We start from the raw sequence: 27,813 nt of genomic DNA, 5'->3' as shown, positions 1-27,813 counted from the left end.
CATTCATGGGCTCCGCAGGAGATGAGCGTCTGTGCGAAGCCTTTGACTTTTATCAGGTTCTCAAAAAGATCCTGATCCTCAAACTATTCCACTAAAGGATAGCGGTGATATATCCCAGTTCAATCATTCTTTGATTATAATTATCATCGTCTGAACAAACATTTACAGGGCATTGATTTGGGTGCTGGATGTACACCACTGAAGGATATAAACTAAACAGGCCTTTACACAGAAGAGCTTTCTGACTAGTTAAGCTGCATTTTGAATGAACATTTTAGATTTAATAAACAGTGGTGTCTGCCATTGACCTGAGAGACTGTGACACACTTAGCTAGAGGTAGTGGGGCACAGGCTTCAGGATGTCCTACACATGAAACAGGCGAGTTCTTAAAGCAGTAGAGCATGGTGATTTGTCCAGTCTTTGGTAACTGGGTTTCACTGTAAATGTGTGCTACCCATTACGTAGGGTGGCAAGTAGGTTTCAGCTCTCACTGCAGCCTCATTATTGCTAGTAAGTGCCTGAATCCCGTTTTTTGAGAAGGACTGATTGTTAACCCAGATTCATGTAAGTGCCGTAATTGGTAAGTGACATAGAGTGAGCAAGGACCAAAGGGTGGGTGACACAGTTCCTACCAAATAGTGTTATAACACTTTCTGTATATACGTATATACATATGTATATACATACATGTATGTATGTATGTATGTATGTATGTTTTACTACTGGTTGTAATCACCAACCATTCACTCAACCAGGAAGAACCTACTTCTTTGTAGTCCTTTCCTATGAAATTTTAGCTACTTAAATTTTTATTGTAAGTTTTGTGTATTTGGAGTACCTAAATCCCTCAGCTGAATTTAGTACATGTTGTTTACCATCTGTGGCATCTTCCTTTCTAACTTGTATGCCTTCAGTGTCACTAACTGAAAAAAGGCCAGGACCTGTTTTGACCAATGGAGAAAGTGTAAGCTTTAGAGTCTGTAAGTGGGTAGGCTAAATTTCAGCTATCTTCTGATTGGATAGAAGGATATCAGGTGCCAGGAATTATCTTGATCTTAACTCTTCATTCTGGGGTCCTCCTAGTTTTCATTTAATATTTGGTTACCAAAAGCTTCAAAATAACAGGCATGTACAATGTTTCCATATTGAAAAAGACTTAGAAGTTTTGCAGAGTATTACAGCTTCAGTTTCTCTTGTTGACAAATACATTCATAATTTACTGATATGAAAAAGCAGCTCACCCTCTCATGCTTTAGTAACAGCAGTTACAGTTTGTCAAGCCCGCTTCAGGTGAGAAAAGAACTATTTAGGCCAACTTATTCCATACATGTAATTATGCAGGGGTCCCTTTGGGTTACAATAGGACATCTTTATACTTCAGGTTAAGATACTCTGTAGAATGAGGTCTTTTCAGTGCATCATAGCTTTCTCTAACATAGCACTGAGCTGTATACTTTTTGTTTTTCACTTTGAGAAACTAGTATAATTGGATATATCCAAACTCACTTGGGTGTATACTGTACTTTAATAGGAGATATATTGAAAGCAATTTAAAGTACTTAGATTTTTGCTATAGGACACATGGCTCATTAGAGAGATAGAAAGGGAGAAATCACTCCCTGGGGAATGTCCACTCTGCAATGCCTTCTCTTCCATTCCCCTCTCTGGATCTTGAGCACGAATGTACATGCTCTCAGCATGAATTTTAAGCCACCTGGTCCAGGACTCAAACCATGGTTGACTATGTGGAAGTCCAGTGATGTAATGATTACACCATCTGCTGGTCCCTAAAGTACTTTTTAAAAGATTATTTTTATTTCTTCCATAACACAGAAGAGGACAGGCAGACAGACAGCTATGTTCCCAACAGGGTCCTCATGTTGCAGTTCTACCTTCAACTTACCCAACCAACACTTGTTGGATTGTGCTTACACTAAAAGAGCTTGAATTGTGAACTCAGGACCTTTCCCTATGGCCTCAGCTAGGGAATACTGTGTTATCACTGTGCCCTCACTGCTAGCCTTGAAAATAATTCATAGTTACTGATTGTTTCTATGATTAACTCTTAGTTGCCATATCTGCAAATGGATACTTGTATGTTTTTTCCACAAGTTCAGTTCCTAATTCATTTGTTAGTTGGTCCTAACTTGGTTTTTCCTCAGCAGCAGGGGAGAGAAACCACTCAGCAATTAATTTTGAAGTCTCAATCTGTGTACTTACTGAATTACTGGACTTTCTCTTTGAAAGCACCTCTACCCAGTTATTGCAGTATTCTGAGTAGAGCACTCAAAAGAAATGACTTGTTGTGCTAGGCTGTGGCCTAGTGTATCCTAGCTGGATCCCAAGTCACTGACCATGGTTTGAATGCTGACCTTGGCAGTTTGAAAAATATACTGCTGTGTGTGTGCATGTATTCCCCAAATCCTGATAGGATGGAGAAATAGGAGCTAGGGATTGCAACATGACTTCTCTGCGGGGGTGCTTTTTTCCTTTTGTCCCTTCTTCCCTCCCTTTTCTTTCTCTCTGTCCCTTGCTGGGAGCACCCATGCCCATGCCCTCTGGCAATTAAAAATAATGTTGATTGTTATAATTGTTCTTGTTGATTACAGTTAACTATATTATTGCTCTAATCTTTTATATATATTTCAGTTGTTTTGACAATTACCCCGTGAGGTTGCTGTGACATATAACATAGATACAGATATAGATATATACACACATGCATACATACATATACACATTAAACACAGACACTATATGCTTATATCCTTTTATATATATATATATTTATCTCTGTATCTACCTATGTTTATTAATATTACTCCATACTAAAACTGTGAGAGACAGAGAAGCACATACACTGTATACTACATACAATATCAAGTGTATGTACCAAAGCTTCATTATCAGAAAACATGCAGTATTGAAAATTAGTAAGCACTAGAATCAATTAAAACCCAGATTTTTCACTCCCTGTGCAGAACTTTTGCAGTATATAGTCCTCAAAATCAGCACCTAGTTAATCTGGGTAACAAGAAGAGCAAACCAGCTCATTGATCTAGCAAAGCTACTACAGTAACATCTATCTCCTGTGAATTCAGTTCCCTTGTTTCAGAGTTACTGAGGGTGTGATGACCTGGTTAGCAGTGGTTATGTAGAGACTTACTATACTAGAGTATTAGTCAGAAAGGGAAGTTTTCTTCTAGAGGTGGTCCCGTACTTGATGATTCTTTTTACAATAAAAAGCTAAATCAAAATCAGATCCTTACCAGTACATATGTTTTCCCTCAATTTTAGATTTTATTCCATTTGTATGTGATGGATGTTCAGGAGTATTTTGGTAAGTTAAGTTTTTATGCAGGATTTGAGAGTAATTTTAGTGTTTGTTATATGGGGTTTATTTCTGAGATTTAGAATGATTTATAATCATTACTTACTTATTGATACTTGATATTCAATACAGTAATCACTTGGGAAAAATGAAATATACCATAGACTCTACTTATTCCAAGAAATAAAAGGAATAGAAACATTTGTGTGTATGCTCTTATACCTTAAAGCACTAAAAGGCAATTTAGAGTGGTGAATTGTTTTTATTCATATTGAAGTTGAACATTTGTATTTTAAAACTTTTGAGACTATAACTGTTCCATTTTTAATTTAACTGGTATTTCTGTTTATTCTTATATTCAAAGTCATTAATGAAGTGTGAGTGTAATTTTTCTTAAGGACACTAAACACTAAAATGTTTTGAATTTCAGCAGTTGTCTTTAAGTATGTTATGTGATTGCATTTAAATAAATACAATTTTTTTTCATTATTTAAGCCTTGAACATAGAAGCAAGGAGTCTCATGGTTGTCCTGAGGTATGTTAATATTTCTCTGATCTGAAAAAATATATTTGTATTCATGTGCCTCCATTCAGAATTTGATTAGATTAAAGCTAGTTAATACACCGGGTATTAAAGGTTGACCAAATGGATTTAGTAAAGAGACTTTTGCTTCATTTATATTGTGTTTCTCTGTTTTAAAGAAAAATTGGTGTACTTAGTATTTATAAATTTTTTTTTTTTGGAGAGGTTTTTGCTATAGGGCTCATGCTCTCGCCAGACAGAGACAGAGACACAGAAAGCAGGAAATCACCCCCCAGGGGGGATGGCCATGCCACAATCCCTTCTCCATTCTCCTCTCGGGATCTTGGGCATGCACGCACACGCGCCTGGCGTGAGTTTAAGCCACCGGGTTCGGGACTCGAACCACGGTCGACTACGTGAGAGTCCAGTGACATAGCCATTATGCTAACTGCTGGTCCCAGTATTTATAAATTTTTAACCATATAATTTTTTATTCCTTAATATTTCTGTTTTTTTTTTTTTTTTTGCCCACTTATAACAGGAGGCTGTATATACATATATATTTTTTTTTTTTTTGAGAGGTTTTCGCTATAGGGCGCGTGCGCTCGCCGGACAGACAGACAGAGACATAGAGACAGAAAGTGAGAAATCATCCCCCAGGGGGGATGGCCACGCCGCAATCCCTTCTCCTCCATGCTCCTCTCAGGATCTTGGGCACGCACACACACGCGCCTGGCGTGAGTTTAAGCCACCGGGTTCGGGACTCGAACCACGGTCGACTACGTGAGAGTCCAGTGACATAGCCATTATGCTAACTGCTGGTTCCCAGGAGGCTATATATTTTTAACATGCAATGGAATTAATTTCCCCTCATATAGTCCCTCCACCTTACTGCTTATTTCACTGTACGGTTATATTTGTTTTCACTGCTGCCTGGTGATAGAATTCTATGGTAGGAAATTGCTCTGGCCTCATTACCCTTAGACCACCAGGAACAAATCTATAGTCCAACAAAATTCCTACCCTCATTCCGACCTGATAGATTGAGAAAGGGCTGGCAGGCAAAAGTCAAAATATTGCCCTTGTTACTGACAAAAAACAAATTGAATGATGATAAAGTTTAGAGTAGAACCAAATGGGTCTACAAAGGAAATCCAGAATTAGACAGACTTGCTTCCTTCACTGTTGTTCATTTTCATCCATGACTAGTGTAAAGATGCTGTGGTAGGAAATTGTTCTGACTTAATCATCCTCCCCAAAGGCAGTTTAATTCCAAGAGGAAAGGGAAAAGCTGAGCCCACCATGCGTAGTATCTTACATTTTACAATTAGATTGCTCCGCTTCTCTTGGTATGGAGTTTAAACTGAATTCACACTAGTGGGAAAGATACATTTGCCTCTAACACTTTTCAGTTGACATTTTTTCCTGCCCCCTGTTTACCAAGCACTTTAATGAAGATTTCCACATCTGTTCTCTGAATTATAGAAAACTAAGGTTACATGAGCTTTAGTCAAAATCTAACCCTTTGAAGTTTGGGTGATTTATCTGGTGAAAATAAAAATGTTGATATTATGTAGGATTAGTTGGAAGGAAATACTCATTTAGAGTCATATAGTAAAACTTACTGATGGTTCTTATATAGCTTATAAATCTTTTTTAAAATATTATTAGACTTCTTTGAATGTCTTTCAAATTATTAGGTTTCATTAATTAAATACTAAAATAAAATTATTTTACTATTAGGCCATTGCAACAGATGTGGAAGGATACTTAAATTGATTTTAACAAGATATAATTATCACTTATACAAAGGAATTTTCTTTAATTGTATTTTTTTACACATTCAATCACTATACATCACTTACCTTGAAAAGTGAACTTACCCAACATGAATACACCTCACACCAGTCCAGTTGAGTAACTACCTATACATTATCAACAGGCATTGATCCAATTCTGTATCCCATAAATGTCTTGCCTCTCTATTTTTCTCCTTAATTTTTTTAAGCACTTATTTTACCTAAACTCTAGAAACCTAGATACTTAACTCAGAATAACTTGTCTGAAATAAAAATGGTTTTTAATCTTACAGAATCTTGTATTTCTCTGATGTAAATAGTATTTTCTGGTAATAAAATACAAAACAAGGCATAAAAATATTGGGTCATTGGAAAAATGATGCATTTTTGCATAGAAAAATACATCTTGACTTTTTTGATGACCTAATGGTATATGATTATTAAAACTGTCTTTATCCCTTTGTCTCACAAATATATACATTTTAAATGTTCTGTTCTCTAAGTGTTTACTTTTTTTTTAGAGGTTTTTGTCATAGGGTACATGTGCTTGCTCTAGAAAGAGAGACAGAGACAGAGATAGTAAGAGGCAAAGTGAGAAATCACCCTCCAGAGGAGATGGCCACAATGCAGTCCCTTCTCCTTCATTCTTCTGGGATCTTGCACAGGCACGCACATGTGCCTGATGTGATTTTCAAGGTGCCAGGTCTGGAACTTGATCCATACTCGGCCATGTGGGAGTCCAGCAGTGTAACCACTGCTCTGGCTGTTGACCCCTAAACTAAATATTTAATCCCCTAAAATGGGTGTAGAAAATAGATATGACTTACTGTTTGAGGATTAATGAGATGATTATCTGAGCATGTTTTTATGGGGACATCTCTGTGTGGGACTATTACAAAGCAGAAGATTAAAATTGAGAGAGCAATTAAGTAGTTGTTTTAATTTGACTTAGAAGATAAGCATACCACAGTAGGAAAATTATGAAAATTTAGAACAGTCAGCATAATATTCATTTCTCATGTAAGCCATTCATTATAATTTCTTTTGAGAAGTTTTTGCTATAGGTCATGTGCTCTCTCCAGAAAGACAGAAAGCAAGAAATCACCCCCTCCCCAGGGGAGATGACCACACTGCAATCTTTTCTCCTCCATTCTCCTCTCAGGATCTTAGGTACTCATGCACATGCGCCTGGTATGAGTTTAAGCCACTGGGTCCAGGACTCAAACCGAGGTCCACTATGCAAGAGTCCAGCAACATAGCCATTATGCCAACTGCTGGTCCCACATTCATTATAATTTTTATGTGAGAGTGTATAACTTGCTTTTATTAATTTAAGTAAAAATGATATGAGTGTGGCCTTCCAAAATAGATTTGTTGATTGACTTTAGATGTGAAATATAACACCTTTTTCCTCTTTTTACATTTTCAGGTGAATGTAATAAATGAGAAACTCAAGACAGATCAACATCAGTCTTACCCATGCTCATTCAAGGGCTGTGCTGAAAGAGAGCTTGTGGAAGTTGTATGTCCTTTTTGTAAGAAGAATTTTTGCCTGAGGTGATAATTTACAACATTCAAACTTCATATATCTGTTTAAGTCACATACAAATATGTAAGGTAGAGTCACTTCTCTGTTGCTCATAGACACCGTCATCAGTCAGATCATGATTGTGAAAAACTGGAAATCCCAAAGCCTCGTATGGCTGCCACTCAGAAACTTGTTAAAGACATTATTGGTAAGTATCTTGGTCTGTATATATCTCTATTGTGTATAATTCGTGTATGTTTTGGGGCCATGATAAATGCTTTATAAAAATATTTAGGGAAATGTATATACCAGTACTTATGTGCTTACGTGTTCATACTTATTTCTTAGATTCCAAGATGGGAGAGACAGCAAATAAACGACGGAAAGGTGCAAAAAATAGTGAAACAGCTGCAAAAGTTGCACTGATGAAATTAAAGATGCATGCTAATGGGGATAAGACATTGCCACAGGTTGGTCTTAGAGACTTGGAAAGACAAAAACATAAATATAAGTTGAAGTTCACATTTTATTCTTCCCCATCACCAAGTAGCAAGTAACCTGAACTTGATAAGTATCATTCCTAATATAATATGCAATATGTCTATGTAATCTTTACATAGTAAGAGCTATGTAAGCTTTTTTACTTTACAGAAATGGCAGTGAAATATTATATCCTTTTTCAATTTTTTCTTCCCTCACTTTGTATCCTAGACACACACACACACACACACATATACGTGTATATATTTTATTTGTCAGAGGGCATCTGTACTCTCCAGAGAAAGACAGAGGAGAAGAGGAAGAAAAGGCCCCCTCAGTGGGGCAAGGTCACACCAGAGTTTCTTCTGTTCCATTTCTTCACCTTTTTGGGATTTGGGGCATGCACATACATGTACCCAACATGATATTCAAGCTACTGGGGCCAGGATTTGCACTATGTGGAGTCATGAGGCTCTCCCTCCTTTAACCAATAAGCCACAGGACCAGCCCCTGCCATCATATTTTTAACATCCATGGTGATGCATTTAGTCTAGTTCATTCATTTTAATTAGCTGCACATTATTTTATAATATGAGTATACCCTAGTTTATTTATTCAATAAAATTAAAATTTTTCTAATTTTTTACTACTATAAATTTTCCTATAGCAAATACCCTTGTATATGTATGGGAGAGTTTCTCTAAGATAGCCCTTTTAAATTTTCACAATATTAATTATTTTATGTAACAATCCAATGTGTATATATGTGTATATAAAGGGTCTTTTAAAAGTTCATGGAAAATGCATATTATAAAGTAACCCTGTATAGATTCCAAAAAAATTTTGCATCAAAATAAACTCATTTTATTTCTGTGTTTTCATGAACTTTTAGAAGTATCCTTGGAGGCCCATTCATATATACATACATACATACTTTGACAAAGTTTCATTAAGTGTTACTTAGACTTAATATGTATTATATACTCTGGTGCTGTTTATGTGTTTTATTTTATTTCATATATATATATATGAAATATATATACATATATATTATATTAAATATATATACATATGTATTTAAATAAGTATTATTTATTTATTTATTATTTGTTTTAATTTGACCAGAGAGGGACAGAAAGAGAGAGAGAGAGGGAGAAAGCAAGCCTCCAGGTCTGGGACTCAAACCCTGGTCGGCCATGTGGGAGTCCAGCGCCCTTAACCACCATACCACCTGCTGGCCCTATTTTATATATTATTAATGAACATCTACCAGGTTGATTTTCTAACCCTTGATGAATTGAGTTCATCAGATTGAAAAATACTTTTCCATAAGCTAAACCTAGAAATAGAAAAGTTATATTTTGTGTCTTGTACATCTTCAACTTTACTAGATATTGTCAGCTTTCTATTGTCAGGGTTATATTGCTTTATCTTGTTCTAATAGAGCCTTCTACCATGTCTATTTTTTCTATTTATTCTTTCATAAAAATTTTAGGATCCCTTTGACCCATTCTTTGAAATTGTAATTTTGATAGGAATTGTGCTGAATTTTAAGCTAGAGGCAGTTGATGTTTTTAGAATTTTGACTCTTCTCATCTGTGGTTTATTTTGCCAGCTTTTGTTTAGGTCTTTCAGATGTTTAGGTAACATTCATAATGCTTACCATATCTTTTCTTAAGGTTATTTTTAGGCTTTTTATAATTTTTGCTGTCATTGTAAATGTTACTTTCTAATTTTTTTTTTTTTAATTTTTAATTTCCAGAGGGTATATGCTCTCACCAGAGAGAGAAAGGGAAATAGATAAGGGAGGAACAAAGCACTCCCCAATCGGGTATGGTCATGTTGCCATCCCTTCTCTAGTCTCCATCCTGTCTGGATTTTGGGCATTTATGCACATGTGCCTGGTATGTTTTTCAAGCTCCCAGACCCTGGATTTGAACCACTCTTGGCCATGTGTGATGCAGCTCCCTTAACCATTAGGCTAGGGGGCCAGCCCAGGGATAACATTTTTTTAGAAATTACATTTTCTTAATTAGCTATTGCTGATTTATATTGGCCTTCTACCTAGTGAATAACTTATTAGCAATTCCTATACTTTGTAGATTTTCTAGGATGTTTTCTATGTAGTCTTACGCAGTCTTCTGCAAAAGCTTTGTATGAATTTTTTTCCTCCAAAATTTTTTCCTCCTACCCTCCTTTACATTTTTTCTTTTTTCTTTTTGGTCTTAGTGCTGAGATCTATAACACAATGCTGAGAAATATGGGTAGCAACAGGAGTCATCAGCATGTTTTTGGACTTTAGTACAAAACTACTAAAGTTTTGTCAAGTATTATTTTTGTTATATGCTGTTTGTCTAACAAAAGCCTTTTTGTTAGAAGGCTTTATCAAGTAAATGATTTATCTTTTTATTTCTAGTTTTCTGGAAATTTATTATATATCATGAATGAGTATTAAAACTTTACAGTAATTTGTTTCATATACTACATAGATACATTTTTTTTTTTAGCAATGGGATTAATCACATTGATAGACTTTTCTGTTAAGTCATTCACATATTCCAGAATTATTTACTTGACTCTAGTATGTATTTCTTTTAAAATGCATTGCTAGATTGATTCATTAACATATTTAGTGTTATTCAGTGACATTAGTAGCAAGATTATACTTATTCATAAAACTAGTTGGACCACTGTCCCTCCTTATTATTTATTTATTTATCTTTAGTTTTCTATGGTGTGCATGCACTCACTGAAGAGAGACAGAGAGAATGATAAAGAAAAAGAGGGAAGAAGTGAGAACTTATTCCCTAGGGGATTTGGACATGCCACAGTACCTTCTCCTTCATTCTGCTCTTGAGGTTTTGTGTAGGTATGCACACAGGCCTCACATGTTTTCCAAGCTAGCAGGTCTGGAACTCACAGTGGACTAGTCAGCCATGTGGAATCCAGCTACACCTACCACCATGCTACCATCCAACTCCCGTCTTCTTGAGATAGGTACAGAGGATTACTTTCTCTTGAAGGTTTAGTAACAATGAGTTGTTATAACCTTTGTATTTATTGCCTTTTTTGAGGAGAGAATTTTGAGTCCTATTATCTTATTTCTTAAGTCAGTTTGTGTGTGTGTGTGTATGTGTGTGTGCATATGTGTCCTTGCTAATTTTTGGTCTATTTCATCTATCAGTTACTAAGACAGACGTGTTAAAATCTTTGAGTGGAGTTTTATTTTTTTTTTCTTGGAATTCTAATGGTTTTGCTGACTTGTGTATTGGAATTGCATGAAATTCAAGAAATTACATGGAATTTCTTCATTACATCTTTATGAATTTTGTCTTCAGTCCTATTTTGAATTTTAATATTGTTTTACTGCCTTTCTTTTGGTGAATATTTAACTATTATATTTTGTTTTCATCTCTTCATATTCAACTTTCCTATGTTTCTTTGTTTTAAGGCGTCTCTTGTAAGCAGCATATAGTTGGACTTTGTTTTTTTAAATCCAGTTTGATAATATCTCTCATGGGTGAGTTAAATCCATTTATATTTATTGTGACCATTGATACATGTGAATGTGTTGCCTCTATCTTTGTTTTCTGTTCATCATCCTTTATTTTGATTCTTTGTCTGTCTTGCCATCCTTTTTACTGATTGAATTTTCAGTATTTCCCTTTATTCTCCTGGTTTAGAAACCATTATTTTCTTCTTTTAGTGATTATCCTTAATATTTTTCATTTGTGAAATTTTATTTATTTTATGTTTAAAACTGCAAATGGGCCTAGTTGTATAGCCTACTGCTTAAGGGAGCTGGATCTTACATGGCTGACTGTAGTTCAAATCTTGGCCCTGACAGCTTGGAGAATACACCAGGTGCACGTGCATACCTGCTCAGCTTAAGGGAGCTGGATCTTACATGGCTGACCGTAGTTCAAATCTTGGCCCTTGAAGAATACACCAGGTGCACGTGCATACCTACTCTAAATCCTGATTGAATGGAGAATGGAGGATATTTATTTAATTTTATCTATCATTATTATTTTAATTTACAGAGCACATAGGCTCATTAGAGAGAGATGTGGGAGCGGGTAAAAAAGTAAGCCACCAGGTCTAGGACTTGAACCACAGTCGACCATGTGGGAGTCCAACACTTTAACCAACATGCCACCTGCTGGCCCCCTTTTTATTTTTTAATTGCGAAAGTGGTACATATTTTTAATATATACAGAAAATCAAATATCTTCTCCCCCTCCCCCCGCCCAGTTCCTCCTCCATTTCCATTCCCCGTAAGTAGTGGTTCTTAACTAAGGGCAGTTTTGTCCCAAGGGACATTTAGCAATGTCTAGAGCCATTTTTGGTTCTCACAAATGGGGAAGGGAGCTACTGGTATCTAGTGAGTAGAGGCTAGGAATGCTACTAAATATCTTATAATGCATGTGACAGTGTCCACAGCAGGAAATTACTTTGTTCTAAAATATCAACTGTGACAAAGTTGAAAAGACCTGCTCTAAATTATCCAGTAATGGTATTCACATTATTTAAAACAATATAAAAACTTCTGTAGCACTTTCCTTTCATTACTTGAAACAATAATAAAAACTTTTGTATCACTTAACTTTTTCCAGGCATTTTTCTGACATGGTTTATCCTTGCAACAAGTTTATGAGAAATTTTCTGTTAGCTCTCTTATTTTATAATAGAGAGAAGAAAATGGTGGCACAAAAAAGTTTAATTAACTTACTAGTAGTGTAGCTAGTAAGCAAAGAGCTGGGATCTGAAACTAGGTACTGTGACTTAGTAATAGAACACTCTTCAGGCTTACAGATAAAGCTGTTTCTCCTTGGGACCAGCAGATGGCATAATGGTTATGTCTTTGGACTCCCACATGGTCAACCACAGTTTGAGTCCCGAACCTGGCAGCTTAAAACTCATGCTAGGCAGGTGTGTGTGCTTACCCAGAATTCTGAGAGGAGACTGGAGCAGAAGGGATTGCAGCACGGCCAACTCCCAAGGAGGTGATTTCCACCTGTTTTGATTTCGATGAATATTCCTTGATATTGTGATATTTATCCTAAATATCTTAACATTTGTTTAAAATTCAGTTCTTTTCATTTACCCATAATGTTAACTTCTGATTTATTTTGAAAATTCAATTTATCCACTCTATATGTATGTTCTGAGTAGGTTTCCGTAGTTCTCTCCTTCCCCTCACTCACCAATGCCTATCTGTTCATTTTGCATTTTCTTCCCCCGGCCCACCCAGCCTGCACTTCCATTCCAAATCCCAATGTGAGATTGGCAATTTGTGCTCTACCCAAATGTGATTTTCAAATAAGTACAGGTACCTTTACTGAGCCTTTGACTTTGTTTGCTGTGGGGAGGTCATATCTGTGCTTTTTTGCCTCCTTACTTGTCGGTTCATATGAACAATAGCCTGAGTCAGCAATCAGTGGTAACTTCTTCAACCTCCATAGCTGGAGTACAAATCTCAACCTAGTGTCTGGTTCCAAGTAACGAACCTAATCCAGGGGCTTTTATCTTTATCTCCGTAAGGAGCTGTTATTTCCCATTTGCTTACAAGCCAAATTCCTGACTACCTTTCCTTCTGCAGCTTTTAAATTAAAACTCATAGCTCATCTTGCCTATCACTTTGCATTTCTAGTGAATTTTTGTTCACTCTATTCAGCTTTTATTCACATTCAGTTTTTTAGATGTGACTATATGTTTTTATAATTTTCCATCCATCTATCTATCATTTGCCTATGTCTTCATATCTATGTTCTTGCTACTTTATTTTGGGAACAGGGACCATTTGGTTATAGTGTCAGCCCAAGGCTTGTATTTTAAGTGATTTCTTGTTTTTTCTTTTAATGGTTGTTATCTGTAATAACACACTCCACTGGTCTTCAACAAATCTATTCCTTAGTGTTGTGATGGGAATTGTGTTGAATCTATTATTTCTTCAAATAATTTTCTATGTTTCTCTCACAACTCAGAATGCTCTAGTTTTGCCAAAAGTTTTGTTGTTGTAGGAACTGATCTATAAAGAGAGCACTTTTTAAAAGCAGTGTGTAGAAATTAGGAAAGATCAAAAGCCAAGTACCTTTGCTCCTGTACTTTCTATCCCCCATTTTTTAATGAAACGAGAACATACAGAAAAAGGAGGCAGATAGGGTAAAGAATACTAGAAAGACCGTGTCAAAATTCCTCTTGTATTGATAAGGGACTTGTCTAGGTTTGGGTTTTTTGTTTTTGGGGGGTTTTGCTGTTGTTGTTATTTTTAAGTTTCTTCTGAAAAGTTCTGTTGTCTATAAACAGGTAATGAGTCTTTTATACAGCAATAAATGCTATATATATAAAGGATCTTTTAATTGCAAGTGACAGAAACTTGATTTTAATTAGCACAATTAAAGTGAATTTTTTTCCTCATCTAATGAGGAATAATAAATTGATCTGTTCTTAAGGGATGACCAAATTCAGAGACTCAAATTATGTTGAAAGAGTCCATGTATTTTCTTGACTTGTCTCCCTGTGTGACAAGTCAAAAACGTCACTTTTTGAGGTGACATTTTTCATGCTGGTGCAGGAATCACCGAGCTCTGAGGGATAGCTGCAAACCATTCCAGATTTGATCAGTAAGACTTAAAACTCAAGAAGAGAGGGAACCAGCAGTTAGCGTAATGGCTATGTCGCTGGACTCCCACGTAGTCGACTGCGGTTTGCATCCCAGACCTGGTGGCTTAAAACTCACACCGGGCACATGTGCGTGCGTGCCCAAGATCCCGAGAGGAGAATGGAGGAGAAGGGATTGCAGCGTGACCATCCCCCCGGGGGGTGATTTCTCGCTTTCTGTCTCTATGTCTCTCTCTGTCTGTCTGGCAAGCGCACGCGCCTTATAGTGAAAACCTCTCCAAAAAAAAAAAGAAGAGAGAATTCCTCTTCCCTCTAGTTTTTGAACATAAAATCCCAGAAAGAGACCCTGACTGGCCTCACTTAGGCCACATGCCTATCTTAGGACCGATCACTCTGGCCAGGACCTTGGTCATGTGCCCTTGGTTGGGTGGATATGGGACCACCGCGATTGGTATTCACCCTAAAAGTTGCATCATTACAGGCTAATACTTCTCTGATCAAAAGGAGAGGAAGGAATGTCACCAGACAAAAACAGGTGTCTTATTTCCTATGTATAATCTATGTTTTAACTCTTTTTTTACAGACAGAAAGAGTTTACTTTCAAGTTTTCTTACCTAAGGGTAGCAAAGAAAAGAGCAAACCAATGTTTTTTTGCCACCATTGGAGCATTGGAAAGGTCATAGACTGTGCAGCTTCTCTAGCCAGTCTCAAAAATGACAATAACAGATTAACAGCCAAGGTAATATTTAATTATAATCATTGTTCCCCAGACGTTTTAGGATACTGTATGCAAGCAAGTTTCCTTATTGCAGTGTGATGTATTTCTCTCTTAACAGAAACTGCGGTTATGTCACGTCACGTCAGGAGAAGCCTTGCCCTTGGATCACACTTTGGAAACCTGGATTGCTAAGGAGGATTGTCCTTTATATAATGGTGGAAATATTGTCTTGGAATATCTTGAAGATGAAGAAAAATTTCTAAAAAATGTTGATTCTTATTTGGAATAGTTATTGTAGGATTCAAGCCAGAAGTCACAGGGAAAATTCTATGTATATATTTAAGTAAAGTTACTTTACTCCAACTACTATTTTTAAAAATATTTTTGAAAATTGTCTGTTTATTTTTATTATGTTCATTTTCATTATGTCATACTATATATTATCTTTTTTGTATTTTTTTTTCACTATAGGGCGCGTGCGCTCGCCAGACAGACAGAGAGAGACATAGAGACAAAGCGAGAAATCACCCCCCGGGAGGATGGTCATGCCGCAATCCCTTCTCCTCCATTCTCCTCCCGGGATCTTGGGCACGTACGCACACGCGCCCAGCGTGAGTTTTAAGCCACCGGGTCCGGAACACGAACCGCGGTCGACTACGTGGGAGTCCAGCGACATAGCCATTACGCTAACTGCTGGTTCCCATATGATCTTTTTTTATTAAATTAAATTCTATTAGTTTTTGTGTTTTAAACTATGAGCTGATACTCTATTTTTAGCAAAGTCTTGTATTTAATTAGATTTTATTAGATTATGCTTTAGGAGCAACAACAAAGGTGTATGTCCCATTTGATTAATGTCAGGCGTAGATTGGCTTTGGCTCTGCTCAATCTCATCCACTCAAGCATTTGGGCTGAAAGAATGACCCCTTTTTTGGGACATTGCCATTTTAATAGAAGGGAGGAGACATTTCAGTTGGGTATGAGAAGATACATGTATCACTTACTTTTCCTTTAAGCAAGTCTTGGCCAAGCCTAGCATCATGGGGTAAGAAAGTATAACCCTACTATCTACCTGCGCTATGATGTATAAATTAATGTGCATGAATTGTGGAAACTTAGAGATTGTCTCATTTAACCTCCTGAGTTTTAGATGAGGAGTCTCAGGTTTGGGAGGGAAAAATGATTTTCTATGTGTCACATAACTGCATTGGAGCATATTTCTGATAAATACTTCCCTCTTGTAGGAGTCACCTTTTTTATTTATGAATATATTATAAATGAGAAAAAGAGATGGGAGAGTTCAACTTTTTACTGTCTCTCTATATATAAAACAGCAAAATACATGCCCAAAATTACTACATTTACTAACGAATTTATCAATGAATTTTTAATAAGTGTTCTGGACTGCTGTTTTCTATCTATACTCAACACAATACCACCATGTAGAAGGAACAGAAATTACATCTATTTGTTCATTTCCTGTTCTGATTATCATGGACATGTATCGTGGCTTTAGGTTTAATTAAAACCACGAGCTTATCCCTGGTGGTACAGGTGATAGCATACTGATCTGTCCTGCTAGAAGCCACATGGCTGACTGCAGGTTCAAATCCAGGTTGATCTGAAACACACCAGGTGTGCATGTGTGTACCCATGATTCTATTTGGAGGTTTGTGAAAAAGGGATTCTAACATAAGACTCTGTCAAGGGTACCTGTCTCTCTCCCTCTCTCTTTCTCTCTCTCTCTCTTGCACATGGGTGCACACACATGCACTATTTCATAAAAGAAATAATTTTTTTATAAAAGGAATAAACTAGAATGTTCATTTTTTAAAGTATAATTTATTTATTGAATTTTATTTGTTATTATTATTTTTTACTTTGATCAGTGAGAGACGGAGAGAGAAAGAGAATGTGAGAAAGCAAGCTGCCAGGTCCAGGACTCGAACCACAGTTGATCATGTGAGAGTCCAGCACCTTAACCACCATGCCACCTGCCAGTCCCTCATTTGCTTGCTTTATCTCTAATCTTTCTTCATATTATTTTCATGTAAGAAATGGAAGTAATTTTTGGCTTTTATTAGGTACTTATACATTGATTGATTAACAAAGTTATTTGAATACTTACTAAATGTAAGGATTTGTTTCTAATTGCCACAGTGGGTATTAACAGTGAGTATAGCTCTATTCCAATAGCACTTTTATCAGAGACTGTAAAACTAGAGGTAGAAATAAGCCTTGTATCTATTCCCAGATGTCAGAAAGTTTTTAGACAAACTAGTTCATTAGTGTCTCTCACAATTACTTGCACATGGTAGGTAATCAACATGTCTCATAAACTGAACTAAAACTAAACATGCCTGAAAAACCAGAACTATAGGGCTTGAGAAGAGGGGAAGTAACACTGGTAGGGGTGGAGTTAAATCTTGGGAGAAGGAAGAAGAGCTTATAGTAATGATTAGACAGAAAAGAGACAACGCTGCATGGAAGGAAGAACTTCAGAGACATGCTGGTGGTCAGTTAGATCATGTTCTAGATGATAGAGCTGTAGTGGTTATACATATATACATACATACACACACATGTACACACACACATACATATATATAGACATACTTTTTTTTAGAATTACTTAATTTTGTTGATCATTACTACTATTTTTTAATTTGCTACAGGGCATACATGCTCACCAGAGAGATGGAGAGAGAGGGAAGTGAGAAAGCAAGTTATGAAGTCTGGGATTTGAACCACGGTTAGCTTTGGAGTCCAGTGCCCCAACCACTGTGTCACCTGTTGGCCCCCATATATATATATGTGTGTGTGTGTGTGTGTGTGTGTGTGTATACACCTTTTTTTAAAGAAGGGATTTATTACAGAAATTAGGTTACCACAAGGCACAAGAGGTCTCAACTATAAGATGTCTACAAGCTGGAAAATTAGCCAGAAAGACTCAGAAGCAGGGAGGCTGGTGTAGTTTTAGTCTGAGCTCAGAGAGGGCCCTTGGGAGGCCACGTAATAGTCCAGAGTCTAAAGGTGAAAGAACTTGGAGTCTTGACTAGAAGGGTGTGGGTGCCAAGAGCCCACAGGACAAACAGCACAAGAGAGCAGGCAGACGCACAAGAGTGGAACATAGCAGGCTCCTGAAGGGGGGCCTGGAGGGAGGAGACACCCCCCACTTCTCGGTTTGTCCCTCCTCTCCCAGCCAGTTGGATGGTACTTGCCTCTTGAAGATGAGTTTTCCTTAGCCCACATACTCATACCACTCTTGTCTGACAACATTCTCATAAACACCCAAAAATGATATTTCACCAGTTATTCAGGCATTTTGTCGACATCTAAAATTAACCATCACAGGAGCAAACTAAGTTGGGGGAGACAGGTACTAGCCTCCTCAGTACTAGGGGACTGGCGTTACCAGCACAGGCAGTCTCCTAAAGAGAACAAGGGATGGGAGAGAGAATAGTGGTCTTTCCAGCTCCCTCTTTGCAGTCAGATAACTTCCTCAGGTTCTTATGACTATCCTTCAAGGATGCTTTTGAGGGTTTTACTGCCTTCATCTAAGTACCTGTCTACCTGCTTGCAGACAGCTCAAATTGTAAGTAGAAAAGAAGACAAGAGTAATTCAGATTCAGAAAAAATAGTCGCAATAACCCTATAATACAAACAAGTTTCAGTTTAAGTTATCAGGCAGCAAGGACACATGAGTGATAGATTATCAGATTTTTCCCAGGAATGTTGGATTGTATTCCCTGGGGCTTTCAGATGAGAGGCTGGGATAACTTTGAAAAGGAAAAACATTGCAGATGAATCAGAGAGGGAAGGGAAAAAAAAATCCTTATTTTGTATGAGGGAAGTTCTCTGGAAATTTAGCAGAGGTATCACTGAAACAGATTGTTTTCATTCCCTATTCTCACCATCGGCATAATGTTTTTTTTCCTAATGTGGTACTTGGAAATAAAATTGATAAATCTAGAGTTTATTGAACTTGAAACATTAATGTACACAAACAAAATTTAAAGAAAAACTTGTCAAAATGTTTAATAAAAATAGCTTTGGCAGTTTTTGAGAAGCAAGTAATTTTTTGTTGTTTGAGTGATTTTTGCTATGGGGCTCATGCATACACCAGAAAGACTAAGACAGAGAGACAGATAGAAAGCGAGAAATCACCCCCCAGGGGGATGGCCACACTGCAATCCCTTCTTCTCCATTCTCCTCTTGGGATCTTAGGTACGCATGCACACACTCCCAGTGTGAGTTTAAGCCACTGGGTTGGGGACTTGAACTGAGATCAACTACATGGAAGTCCAGCAATGTAGCCATTATGCCATCTGCTGGTCCCCAAGGAGCAAGGGTATTCTAAAATACTTAATAGAGACCGTCATTGTTCCATCAGACACAGATTGCATCCTGACTACATGATCTACAGAAATGGCCATGTATTCAGCCTACTGGTTCTATAGGCTCACTAGTAGAGTTGTGTTGTGAGTTTTTGTTTCTGTGTTTTGTTTTTGCTGTTTGGCATCAGAACTTCCCCGTTCTTTTGTTTGGAAAACACACAATTAAGTGAGTCTCTTGGTAAAAGTCCAAAACACTTGTTGCTTTTCTTTATCCCTTAAAGCTGAGGCCCTGGCATATGACCTAAGTTGGGTCACTTGAATATCCTTGTCCTGACTGAATAGGGAGTGGTATTGCAAAGAAGGAATATGAGGCTACAAATAATACCAGCATCTTTCCACTGCCACATTGTCTCAGGGCCCAAGTGTCCAACAGTAACAGCCCTTCTACCAAGCTTTTGGTGATGGTGCCAGCCACCCACTTTTCCTATGTTCTCAAGTTGTAACCATTGAGAAAATCATCTCCCTACCTTATTCCTACTTAAGAACACCAGTTTCTTTTCTTTATTTAATTTTTAAAAATTTTAATTTATTTTATATATTTAATCACTATACATCACTTAGCTTGTAAGTTGAATTTACCCAACATGAATACACTACACACCAGTCCAGTAAGTCAAGGATATAAAACACATTATCATAAACAGATACTAATCCATTTCTGTGTCCCATAAATGTCTTGCCTCTATTTTCCTCAGTTTCTTTCCTTACACAATCCTGCTCCCACTCTCTTGCCACATTGTCTCCAGTATTTATAACCATTTTCAATGCTTCTATGCCCTCTAATCTTTCAGTTTTCACTATAGCGTATGGACAGTTGGTATGTGTTAAGTGGAGACATACAATGTCTCTCTTTCATAACCTGGCTTGCTTTTCTCAGCAGTAAATTTTCCATATTCATCCAGTTTCTATCAAATGCCAGGGTCTTTTGTTTTTATGGTAGAGCAGTATTCCATAGAGTATATGTGCCACACTTTTCCAATCCATTAATCTGTGGATATTTTCAGTTTCTACCTGACAGATGTAGTCACTCTTTAAAGGTATAGGAAAATGATAAGCAGCTTAAAGATGCTGCTAAGGCTAATTTATGGACTCCAGTTTTATAAGTAATGATAACAGACCACTCTACTAAGTTCCAGGAAAGCTGAGGCTGCATCCACCTTGATCATGATGGTGTAACCAGCTCCTAGCTCAGTGCTTCAGCACACAGATGTTTAGTAAATGCTTACTTGGTTTTGACTTGAATGAATAAAATAGTTCACTGACCTTTAGGCCTTCTCAATATGTTTTTGATTTTTTGATCTTGCCTGCTTTTAGTATAAATTTTCCTTAGCAACAAAGAAAACTAAAACATTTTAACACCGAGGTTTTAAATTCAGGTAGATAGGAGGCTGTTTGTTTTGTTTTGCTTTTTAAAGTAGTAGAAATAAGGAAGTAAGAAGGAAAGAGATTAAATTTCTTTTGTGATGAATTGAACCTGTTAAATGCCAAGGCTTTTACATTTTTATAACTACAAGTTAAACAGGTTTTGTAACTCATAAGTAGTTTCATATTTGTTTGAAAAGTACAAATGACCCTCCTCTTGGACTTTGATCCAGCTAAGACAACTGTTACTTAACTGCATGACAGATCATCACTGGAACACCTATACGAAGAATGTTCACCAGTTCTTTAAAAATAAGTTTGCATATGTGATTTATTTAAGCTTCTGAAATGATTAGAACACTTTTTATTGTCCTGCTTTTGCTGTTTGTGACTCTGGGAGAAGCAAAGAAATCGTTTCTCAGTTTTTTGAATATAGAAAAGACTGAAATACTACTTGTCACAAAGACGAAAGAAACCCTCGTTGTAAGATCGAGCTACAGAGATAAACAGCCTAACTCCAGCTATCTCTTTGTAAAATCAGAAGATCCTGAAATCCTGCAAGTGGTGAATGTGACCAAGACCTCATCGGATGTTACAAACTTTACCATAAACATAGTGACGGATAAAGAAGGGGAAACAAATTTGACCATTCAACTCTGGGAAACTGAAGGTAGGCAAGAGAGACTCATTGAAGAAATAAAGAATGTCAAAATCAAACTGCTCAAGAAAACAAAAGACAGTCTTTTGCAGGAATCAGTACATATCAGTAGAAATATCCTAATGCTTATTTTACCAATGATACTGTTAAACAAGTGTGCATTTGGATGCAAGATTGAATTACAAGTGTTTGAAACTGTATGGAAGAGACCTTTACCGGTAATTCTTGGGGCAGTTACACAGTTTTTTCTCATGCCATTTTGTGGATTTCTTTTGTCTCAGATTTTGGCATTACCTGAGGCACAAGCTTTTGGATTTGTAATGACTTGCACATGCCCAGGTGGGGGTGGGGGCTATCTTTTTGCTCTGCTTCTAGAAGGAGATGTCACTTTGGCCATTTTGATGACTTGCACATCAACGTTATTGGCCCTAATAATGATGCCTGTCAATTCTTATGTATACGGTAAGATATTAGGGTTATCAGGTGCATTTCATATTCCTGTTTCTAAAATTATCTCTACACTTCTTTTTATACTTATCCCAATATCAATTGGAATAGTCATCAAACGTAGAATACCTGAAAAAGCAAACCTTCTAGAGGGAATAATTAGACCTCTGAGTTTTATTTTAATGTCTGTAGGGATTTATTTGACCTTCAAAATGGGGTTAACTTTTCTCAAAACAGTTAACCAAGAGGTGCTTCTGTTGGGTCTCTTAGTTCCTGTATTGGGCTTGTTGTTTGGGTATTCCTTTGCTAAAGTTTGTATGCTGCCTCTTCCTGTCTGTAAAACTGTGGCTATTGAGAGTGGGGTACTAAATAGTTTCTTGGCCCTTGCCATTATTCAGCTCTCTTTTTCACAGTCCAAGGCAGACTTAGCTTCTGTGGCACCTTTCATAGTAGCCATGTGTTCTGGATGTGAAATGTTACTGATCCTGCTAGTCTACAAGGTTAAGAAAAGATGTGTCCTTACCCTAAAAGATAAAAGAAAAAATTTTTCCCTAGTCTAAAAAGTACTGAATTCCTACTTTCGCTGAGGTATTGTCAGAGCATCAAAGAATATCTAAAATGATGCTCTCAAGCTACTTATAATCTGGTTACATTGTGGGGTGGGAATAGGGCCAGGCAAAGCACCCAAATGAGTGGGCCAAACAATAAAATATACAGGAGTTCAATGGAACGAGATAACTTTTTCAACTGTGTTGATTTGAGAATGTTCTTAAAGAATGAATTTGGATATAATACTTCATTATGGTGTCTTAAATGAGAAAAGTCAAAAAAGTCCTAGCAATTATTAATGTGGTGATTGTGCTATCCTAAATATTTAAGACTGTGGCTATTGAGAGTGGGGTACTAAATAGTTTCTTGGCCCTTGCCATTATTCAGCTCTCTTTTTCACAGTCCAAGGCAGACTTAGCTTCTGTGGCACCTTTCATAGTAGCCATGTGTTCTGGATGTGAAATGTTACTGATCCTGCTAGTCTACAAGGTTAAGAAAAGATGTGTCCTTACCCTAAAAGATAAAAGAAAAAATTTTTCCCTAGTCTAAAAAGTACTGAATTCCTACTTTCGCTGAGGTATTGTCAGAGCATCAAAGAATATCTAAAATGATGCTCTCAAGCTACTTATAATCTGGTTACATTGTGGGGTGGGAATAGGGCCAGGCAAAGCACCCAAATGAGTGGGCCAAACAATAAAATATACAGGAGTTCAATGGAACGAGATAACTTTTTCAACTGTGTTGATTTGAGAATGTTCTTAAAGAATGAATTTGGATATAATACTTCATTATGGTGTCTTAAATGAGAAAAGTCAAAAAAGTCCTAGCAATTATTAATGTGGTGATTGTGCTATCCTAAATATTTAAGGAAGGGCTGTCCAGTGAATAGATGTGTAAGTTCCTGTTTGATGTCTTACAGGCTTATCTGAATCAACATGTCTTAGACTAAATGTAACATCTCTGCTCTGATAGCTACACTTCCTTGTGTCTTCCACACCTCCCTCTAAAGGCATGATCATTTATCTTGAAACAGATTAATCTCTTCTCCCTCTTCTTTCTTCCCCTCTTCATTTTTTGTAGTCAATCTATTTCCTACAGCAAATTCTCCATATCATTTTTTGTCTCCTCTCCATTCTCAATGTCATTACCCTTGTTCTTCCCTGTATTCTTCTTCCCTAACCCTTTCTAAACTGATTTCGGCTTCTCTATCCTCCATTCACTACCACATTAATCTTTCTGTAATCTAATTTGATCACATAATTTCTCTGCCATAAAGCATATTTTTCCCTTCAAATAAAGTCTGTGTTTCTTAGATGTTTATGATTCTACTATCTGACTTTAATCTAACTTTCCAGTATTCTCTCCCACTATTTTACATACAGCTTTTGCTCACATCAAACAGAACGGTGTGGTGTCTCATGAATATGCTTTGCTCATGCCAGCCAACCTGGTTTGTTTTACAGATATTTATGTTTATGTTTTATCCTTATTTTACTATAAATCCTTGAGCATGAGAATTATGTTTATTCATTTTGATACTCCCCTAATGTCTAACACAATATTTTCTATGTGCTTACTCACATAAACTGCAGAAGCAAAGACTAGGGACCAAATGAATTATGTGCTTTTTTGGTAAATACCACTTTTGAATTTTCAAAGGAAGTTTTTAGTATCTGCATCCAGTTTAGCACTCTTCTCCAAAGTGTGGGCATCAACAATAGGAAATATTACTCTGAATAATTCTTCTGTTCCTATTTTGTAGTATGATAGTTGTTGGCAAATTATTTAATGTCCTTACAGCCCAGTTTCCTCACCTGAAAAATGGAGATAATGCTGTCAGCTCTACAAATTGTCCTGAAATTAAATGAGATCATACATATATGGTGCTTAGAAAAGTGCAGCCTGGCAGACAGTAAGTGCCCTGTAAGCTTTAGCTGCTCTCTGAATACAAGGAATAAACCAAACTTAGACTCTATTTCTCATATACTCTCACTCAATCAGCAATACAAATCACTTCTGTGATCCCAAACATGAGGGGATTTCTCCCCACCAGCAAACACACAATGAGTTCTGCAGCAGACATCAGCTGGGTGTCCTCTAATCCAATTCATTTCTGACCCTCTCTACCTGGAGAGAGCATCTTATCCCGCAGGTTGAGGGCTCAGTGCTGTAAGACTAACCCCTTCTCAGATACCAGTTGCAAGTCTGGGCCCACTACAAGTTGGGATCCCCCTCAGTCACGTCTTCAATTTCTTTAATTAGCCAGAGCAGCTCCCAGAACTCAGAGGAACACTTATGTAAACAAGATTATTATTATTATTATTATTATTATTATTATTATTTTGGCGAGGTTTTTGGCTTAAAGGCGCCTGCATTATTATTATTATTATTTTGGCGAGGTTTTTTGGTTGTAAGGCGCCTGTGCCCTCCAGAAAGACAAAGAGACAGAAAGCAAGAAATCACCTCCCAGGGAGGATGACCACACCACAATCCCTTCTCCTCCATTCTCCTCTTGGGATCTTGGGCATGTGCGCACACGCACCCAGTGTGAGTTTAAGCCACCAGGTTCGGGACTCCGTGGTCGACTACATGGGAGTCCAGCGACATAGCCATTTTATGCTAACTACTGGTCCCAACAAGATTATTATTATAAAGGATATTTTAAATAAACAGCCAGATAAAGAGGTCTTAGAGCAAAGTTTGGAAGGGTCCTGAGTGCAGGAGCTTCTGTCCCCGTGGAGTTGGGCCGCCACCTCCCAGCAGGTGGATGAGTTCTTGTTCACCTTCTGGCAGGCCTCGACCTGTCCAGGAATTAATTCCTAGAAGCTCTCCAAACTGTCGTTTTTGTTATGATGATTTGGTTGCATAGGCATGATTGAAGCATGGATAACTATAGAAATGTGATTATAGCATAAAGAGCCTTACCTAATACTAATAGACTGAGTGGAGAACCCCAACAAGGCCTGTCCAGATTCTTCCTGGCCTCTTTATGCAATATTCCTTCTTCCTGGGTATGTGGCAGGACCCCTCTGACCTGGGCTCCTGCGATTACTTATCAGACAAGGTAGGTAGGTTAGAGAATTCCTTTATAGCCAGCCTCAAAAGATTAGGAGATGGAAGACTAGAGTATATTTTTAGTTTCTTTGACTGCCTTGGGAAAGAGAAAGTCTATTTTCTATGACTTTCCTCAGGGAGAAAAAAGAACAAGTGAGGTCAGTTACAGTGGTACCAGCAGTGATGTACCACTGTGTGATACCGGAGCCATATGGGAAGGGTCCAGATCCTAGGTCAACCTGAACATACCAGGCAAACCCATGATCTTGGCTCATTCATAGCCTGGTAAGATTTTGGTTGAGGGTGTTTGTCTCCCTCTTATATATTAAATAATAATAAGAAGAATAAGATAATTTTTTTTTAAAAAAAAGAAAAGGAGTAGATGAAAAGAAGTCAGGAGAATACCAGATTTTGAGCTAAGGACAAAAGGCATATACTTTAACAAAATATATGCTTATTGTTTTAGTTTCAATTAGCAATAATTGCGCCTTGGATAAACCTCATTGGCTATGATACTGCCATTGCGCAAAGCTTCTTATTGTTCTAGTTATTTCGAAAATAACTACATCGCTCATGATATGATGGAATTTTGGTTTACTTTTCCAACTGAGAGCTATATTTCCTTTTTTCTCATGTCACCAAATCCTGTCTGAATACTAAGCTTTATAAAAGACCTGCTTTGGTATGATGGTGAATGATTATTGGATTTATAAAAGGATAATTGTCACCTCGGAGGTTAAAATATTATTAAACTTTCACCAATATGATTTACATACATTTTATTGAACATGCTTACTAATTGGGAGACAGGACTTTTTTTTTTTTTTTTTTTTTTTTTAGACAGGACTTTTTTTTTTTTTTTTAAGAGGTTTTTTGGTATATGGCTCATGTGCTTGCCAGAAAGACAGAGAGAGACAGAGAGACAGAAAGCGGTAAATCAGCTCCCGGGGGAGAATGGCCACGCCACAATCCATTTTCCTCCGTTCTCCTCTCTGGGTCTTGGGAATGCATGCACACGTGCCTGGCATGAGTTTAAGTCACTGGGTCCAGGACTTGAACCATGGTCAACTACGTGGGAGTCCAGCAACACAGCCACGATGCCAACTGCTGGTTCCTCTTTCCAGTTAACCTTCTGTCCTCAGACAAAAAACCTCTCTGCACTTTAGTTTTCAAATCTGTAAAATAAAAAGATTAAAAACAGAGGGATAGAATCTTGCTTGATTCTGCAAGTCTGTGATTCTGGTCTCAGCACCATGGGCAGGGTGATGGGGCAAAGTGAAGAGTCTTGAGGTTGATGAGAATAACTGCAACCGGCTATTGTCTTCTAATTAGGCAACACCCAAACTATAAGCTTTCTGAGGGCAGGAGCCACACAGTATTCTTTAAATTCCCTACAGTGTTGGCACAAGGCATTGGATTGAATAGGTGGTCAGTAAGCGTTTATTAGGGTAATTAATCAAATATCTATAAAGGTCAATCCATCTGAACAACTTTCTCAGCATTGGACGAAGACCTTCTGGATTGTGTTGGACCAGTCTATAACACTGTCACAGCTAAATCTGAACATTAGACTTCCCTTGCACTGGCAGACTCTTCATCTCACTCTCAGCCATTTGAAAGCAGAACAGCCTTTCTGGGATGGAAAAAAAAATATTAGGAACAATGGCAAAGTATCTAGACTACTAGAGAAAAATTGGACTTCTGGCTCATTTGACCTAGGAAGCTTGAAATTGTTTTAATTTTAATGAATAAGATACTTGATTTTTTTTTTTTTTGGTCTGTTTTCCTTCAAACCACTTACAGTGATTTTAGCAGCTTTGCTAAATCAGTGGGACCATGTTCATTTACAAAAGGTTTAAAGACGACTCTGCTAACATTTCTGCAAATGCTTGGAAAATTTGTTTATGAATCAACACTTAATATTGTTTAGCAGGCAAGATTTTTATTTTAAGATGATTACAATAAAGAGCCAAAATTCATTCCTGAAGACCTTATTTTTATCAAGGAAACAAAAGTATCATTTGATAGACAAAGAGAGTGTCCAAATCAGATACCTAAGGCATCATTCTCCTGAAGAATGAAGACAAAATTTCTGGCTCTAAAGATTTTGAGGACACAGTCAAAAGTCCACATCATTCACCTTCGAGATGTGTTTCATCTGTAACGTGTTGGTAGCAACATCTCGTCTTTGGATTACACTAAGGGAAATGATCACTTCAGAAGTAAGAAGTCAAATAATCCAGTTTTCCGGGCCTGTTGTGGCTGAATGTCTTATATCTTATGCAACGATTTTTGCGTTGTTTGTGATAGATACACCGCATGCCTCACTTTACAAGATGAGG

General features: G+C 37.2%; 2 protein-coding genes and 1 pseudogene across 2 annotated transcripts in view; 2 read left to right on the top strand and 1 right to left on the bottom strand.

Moving 5' to 3' along the window:
* The window catches only part of ZFAND1 (zinc finger AN1-type containing 1), a 15,909-nt gene extending 516 nt beyond the window's left edge, over positions 1–15,393 (top strand). Inside the window, exons 2-8 of the mRNA XM_014584339.2 lie at positions 3,299–3,341; positions 3,828–3,867; positions 7,084–7,211; positions 7,299–7,390; positions 7,531–7,652; positions 14,870–15,025; positions 15,123–15,393. Coding sequence (XP_014439825.2) covers positions 3,299–3,341; positions 3,828–3,867; positions 7,084–7,211; positions 7,299–7,390; positions 7,531–7,652; positions 14,870–15,025; positions 15,123–15,293 — 752 coding nt within the window. The 3' untranslated portion in view covers positions 15,294–15,393. The remainder of the gene's footprint in view (positions 1–3,298; positions 3,342–3,827; positions 3,868–7,083; positions 7,212–7,298; positions 7,391–7,530; positions 7,653–14,869; positions 15,026–15,122) is intronic.
* Positions 15,394–21,002: 5,609 nt separating this feature from the next.
* SLC10A5 (solute carrier family 10 member 5) lies at positions 21,003–27,361 on the top strand. The gene is made up of 2 exons (XM_027768462.1): positions 21,003–21,433; positions 26,971–27,361. Exons 1-2 carry the CDS (start codon positions 21,112–21,114, stop codon positions 27,039–27,041), a joined length of 393 nt encoding a protein of 130 aa, XP_027624263.1. The 5' UTR covers positions 21,003–21,111; the 3' UTR covers positions 27,042–27,361.
* LOC114006231 (uncharacterized) lies at positions 25,878–26,004 on the bottom strand (annotated as a pseudogene).
* Positions 27,362–27,813: the final 452 nt, after the last annotated feature.

The sequence above is a fragment of the Tupaia chinensis genome, unplaced genomic scaffold, assembly GCF_000334495.1.
Source record: "Tupaia chinensis unplaced genomic scaffold, TupChi_1.0 Scaffold146445_1, whole genome shotgun sequence".
NCBI classification, from domain to species: domain Eukaryota; kingdom Metazoa; phylum Chordata; class Mammalia; order Scandentia; family Tupaiidae; genus Tupaia; species Tupaia belangeri.
This window is presented reverse-complemented; position numbering and strand designations above follow the sequence as displayed.

What these genes read in the sequence shown, in the direction of transcription:
- SLC10A5 (XM_027768462.1), top strand. Translation starts at nt 21,112, where the DNA reads ATGATTAGAACACTTTTTATTGTCCTGCTTTTGCTGTTTGTGACTCTG. An exon ending in TCAACTCTGGGAAACTGAAG is followed by an intron (nt 21,434 to 26,970) that starts GTAGGCAAGAGA and finishes CAACTTTCTCAG; the next exon opens with CATTGGACGAAGACCTTCTG.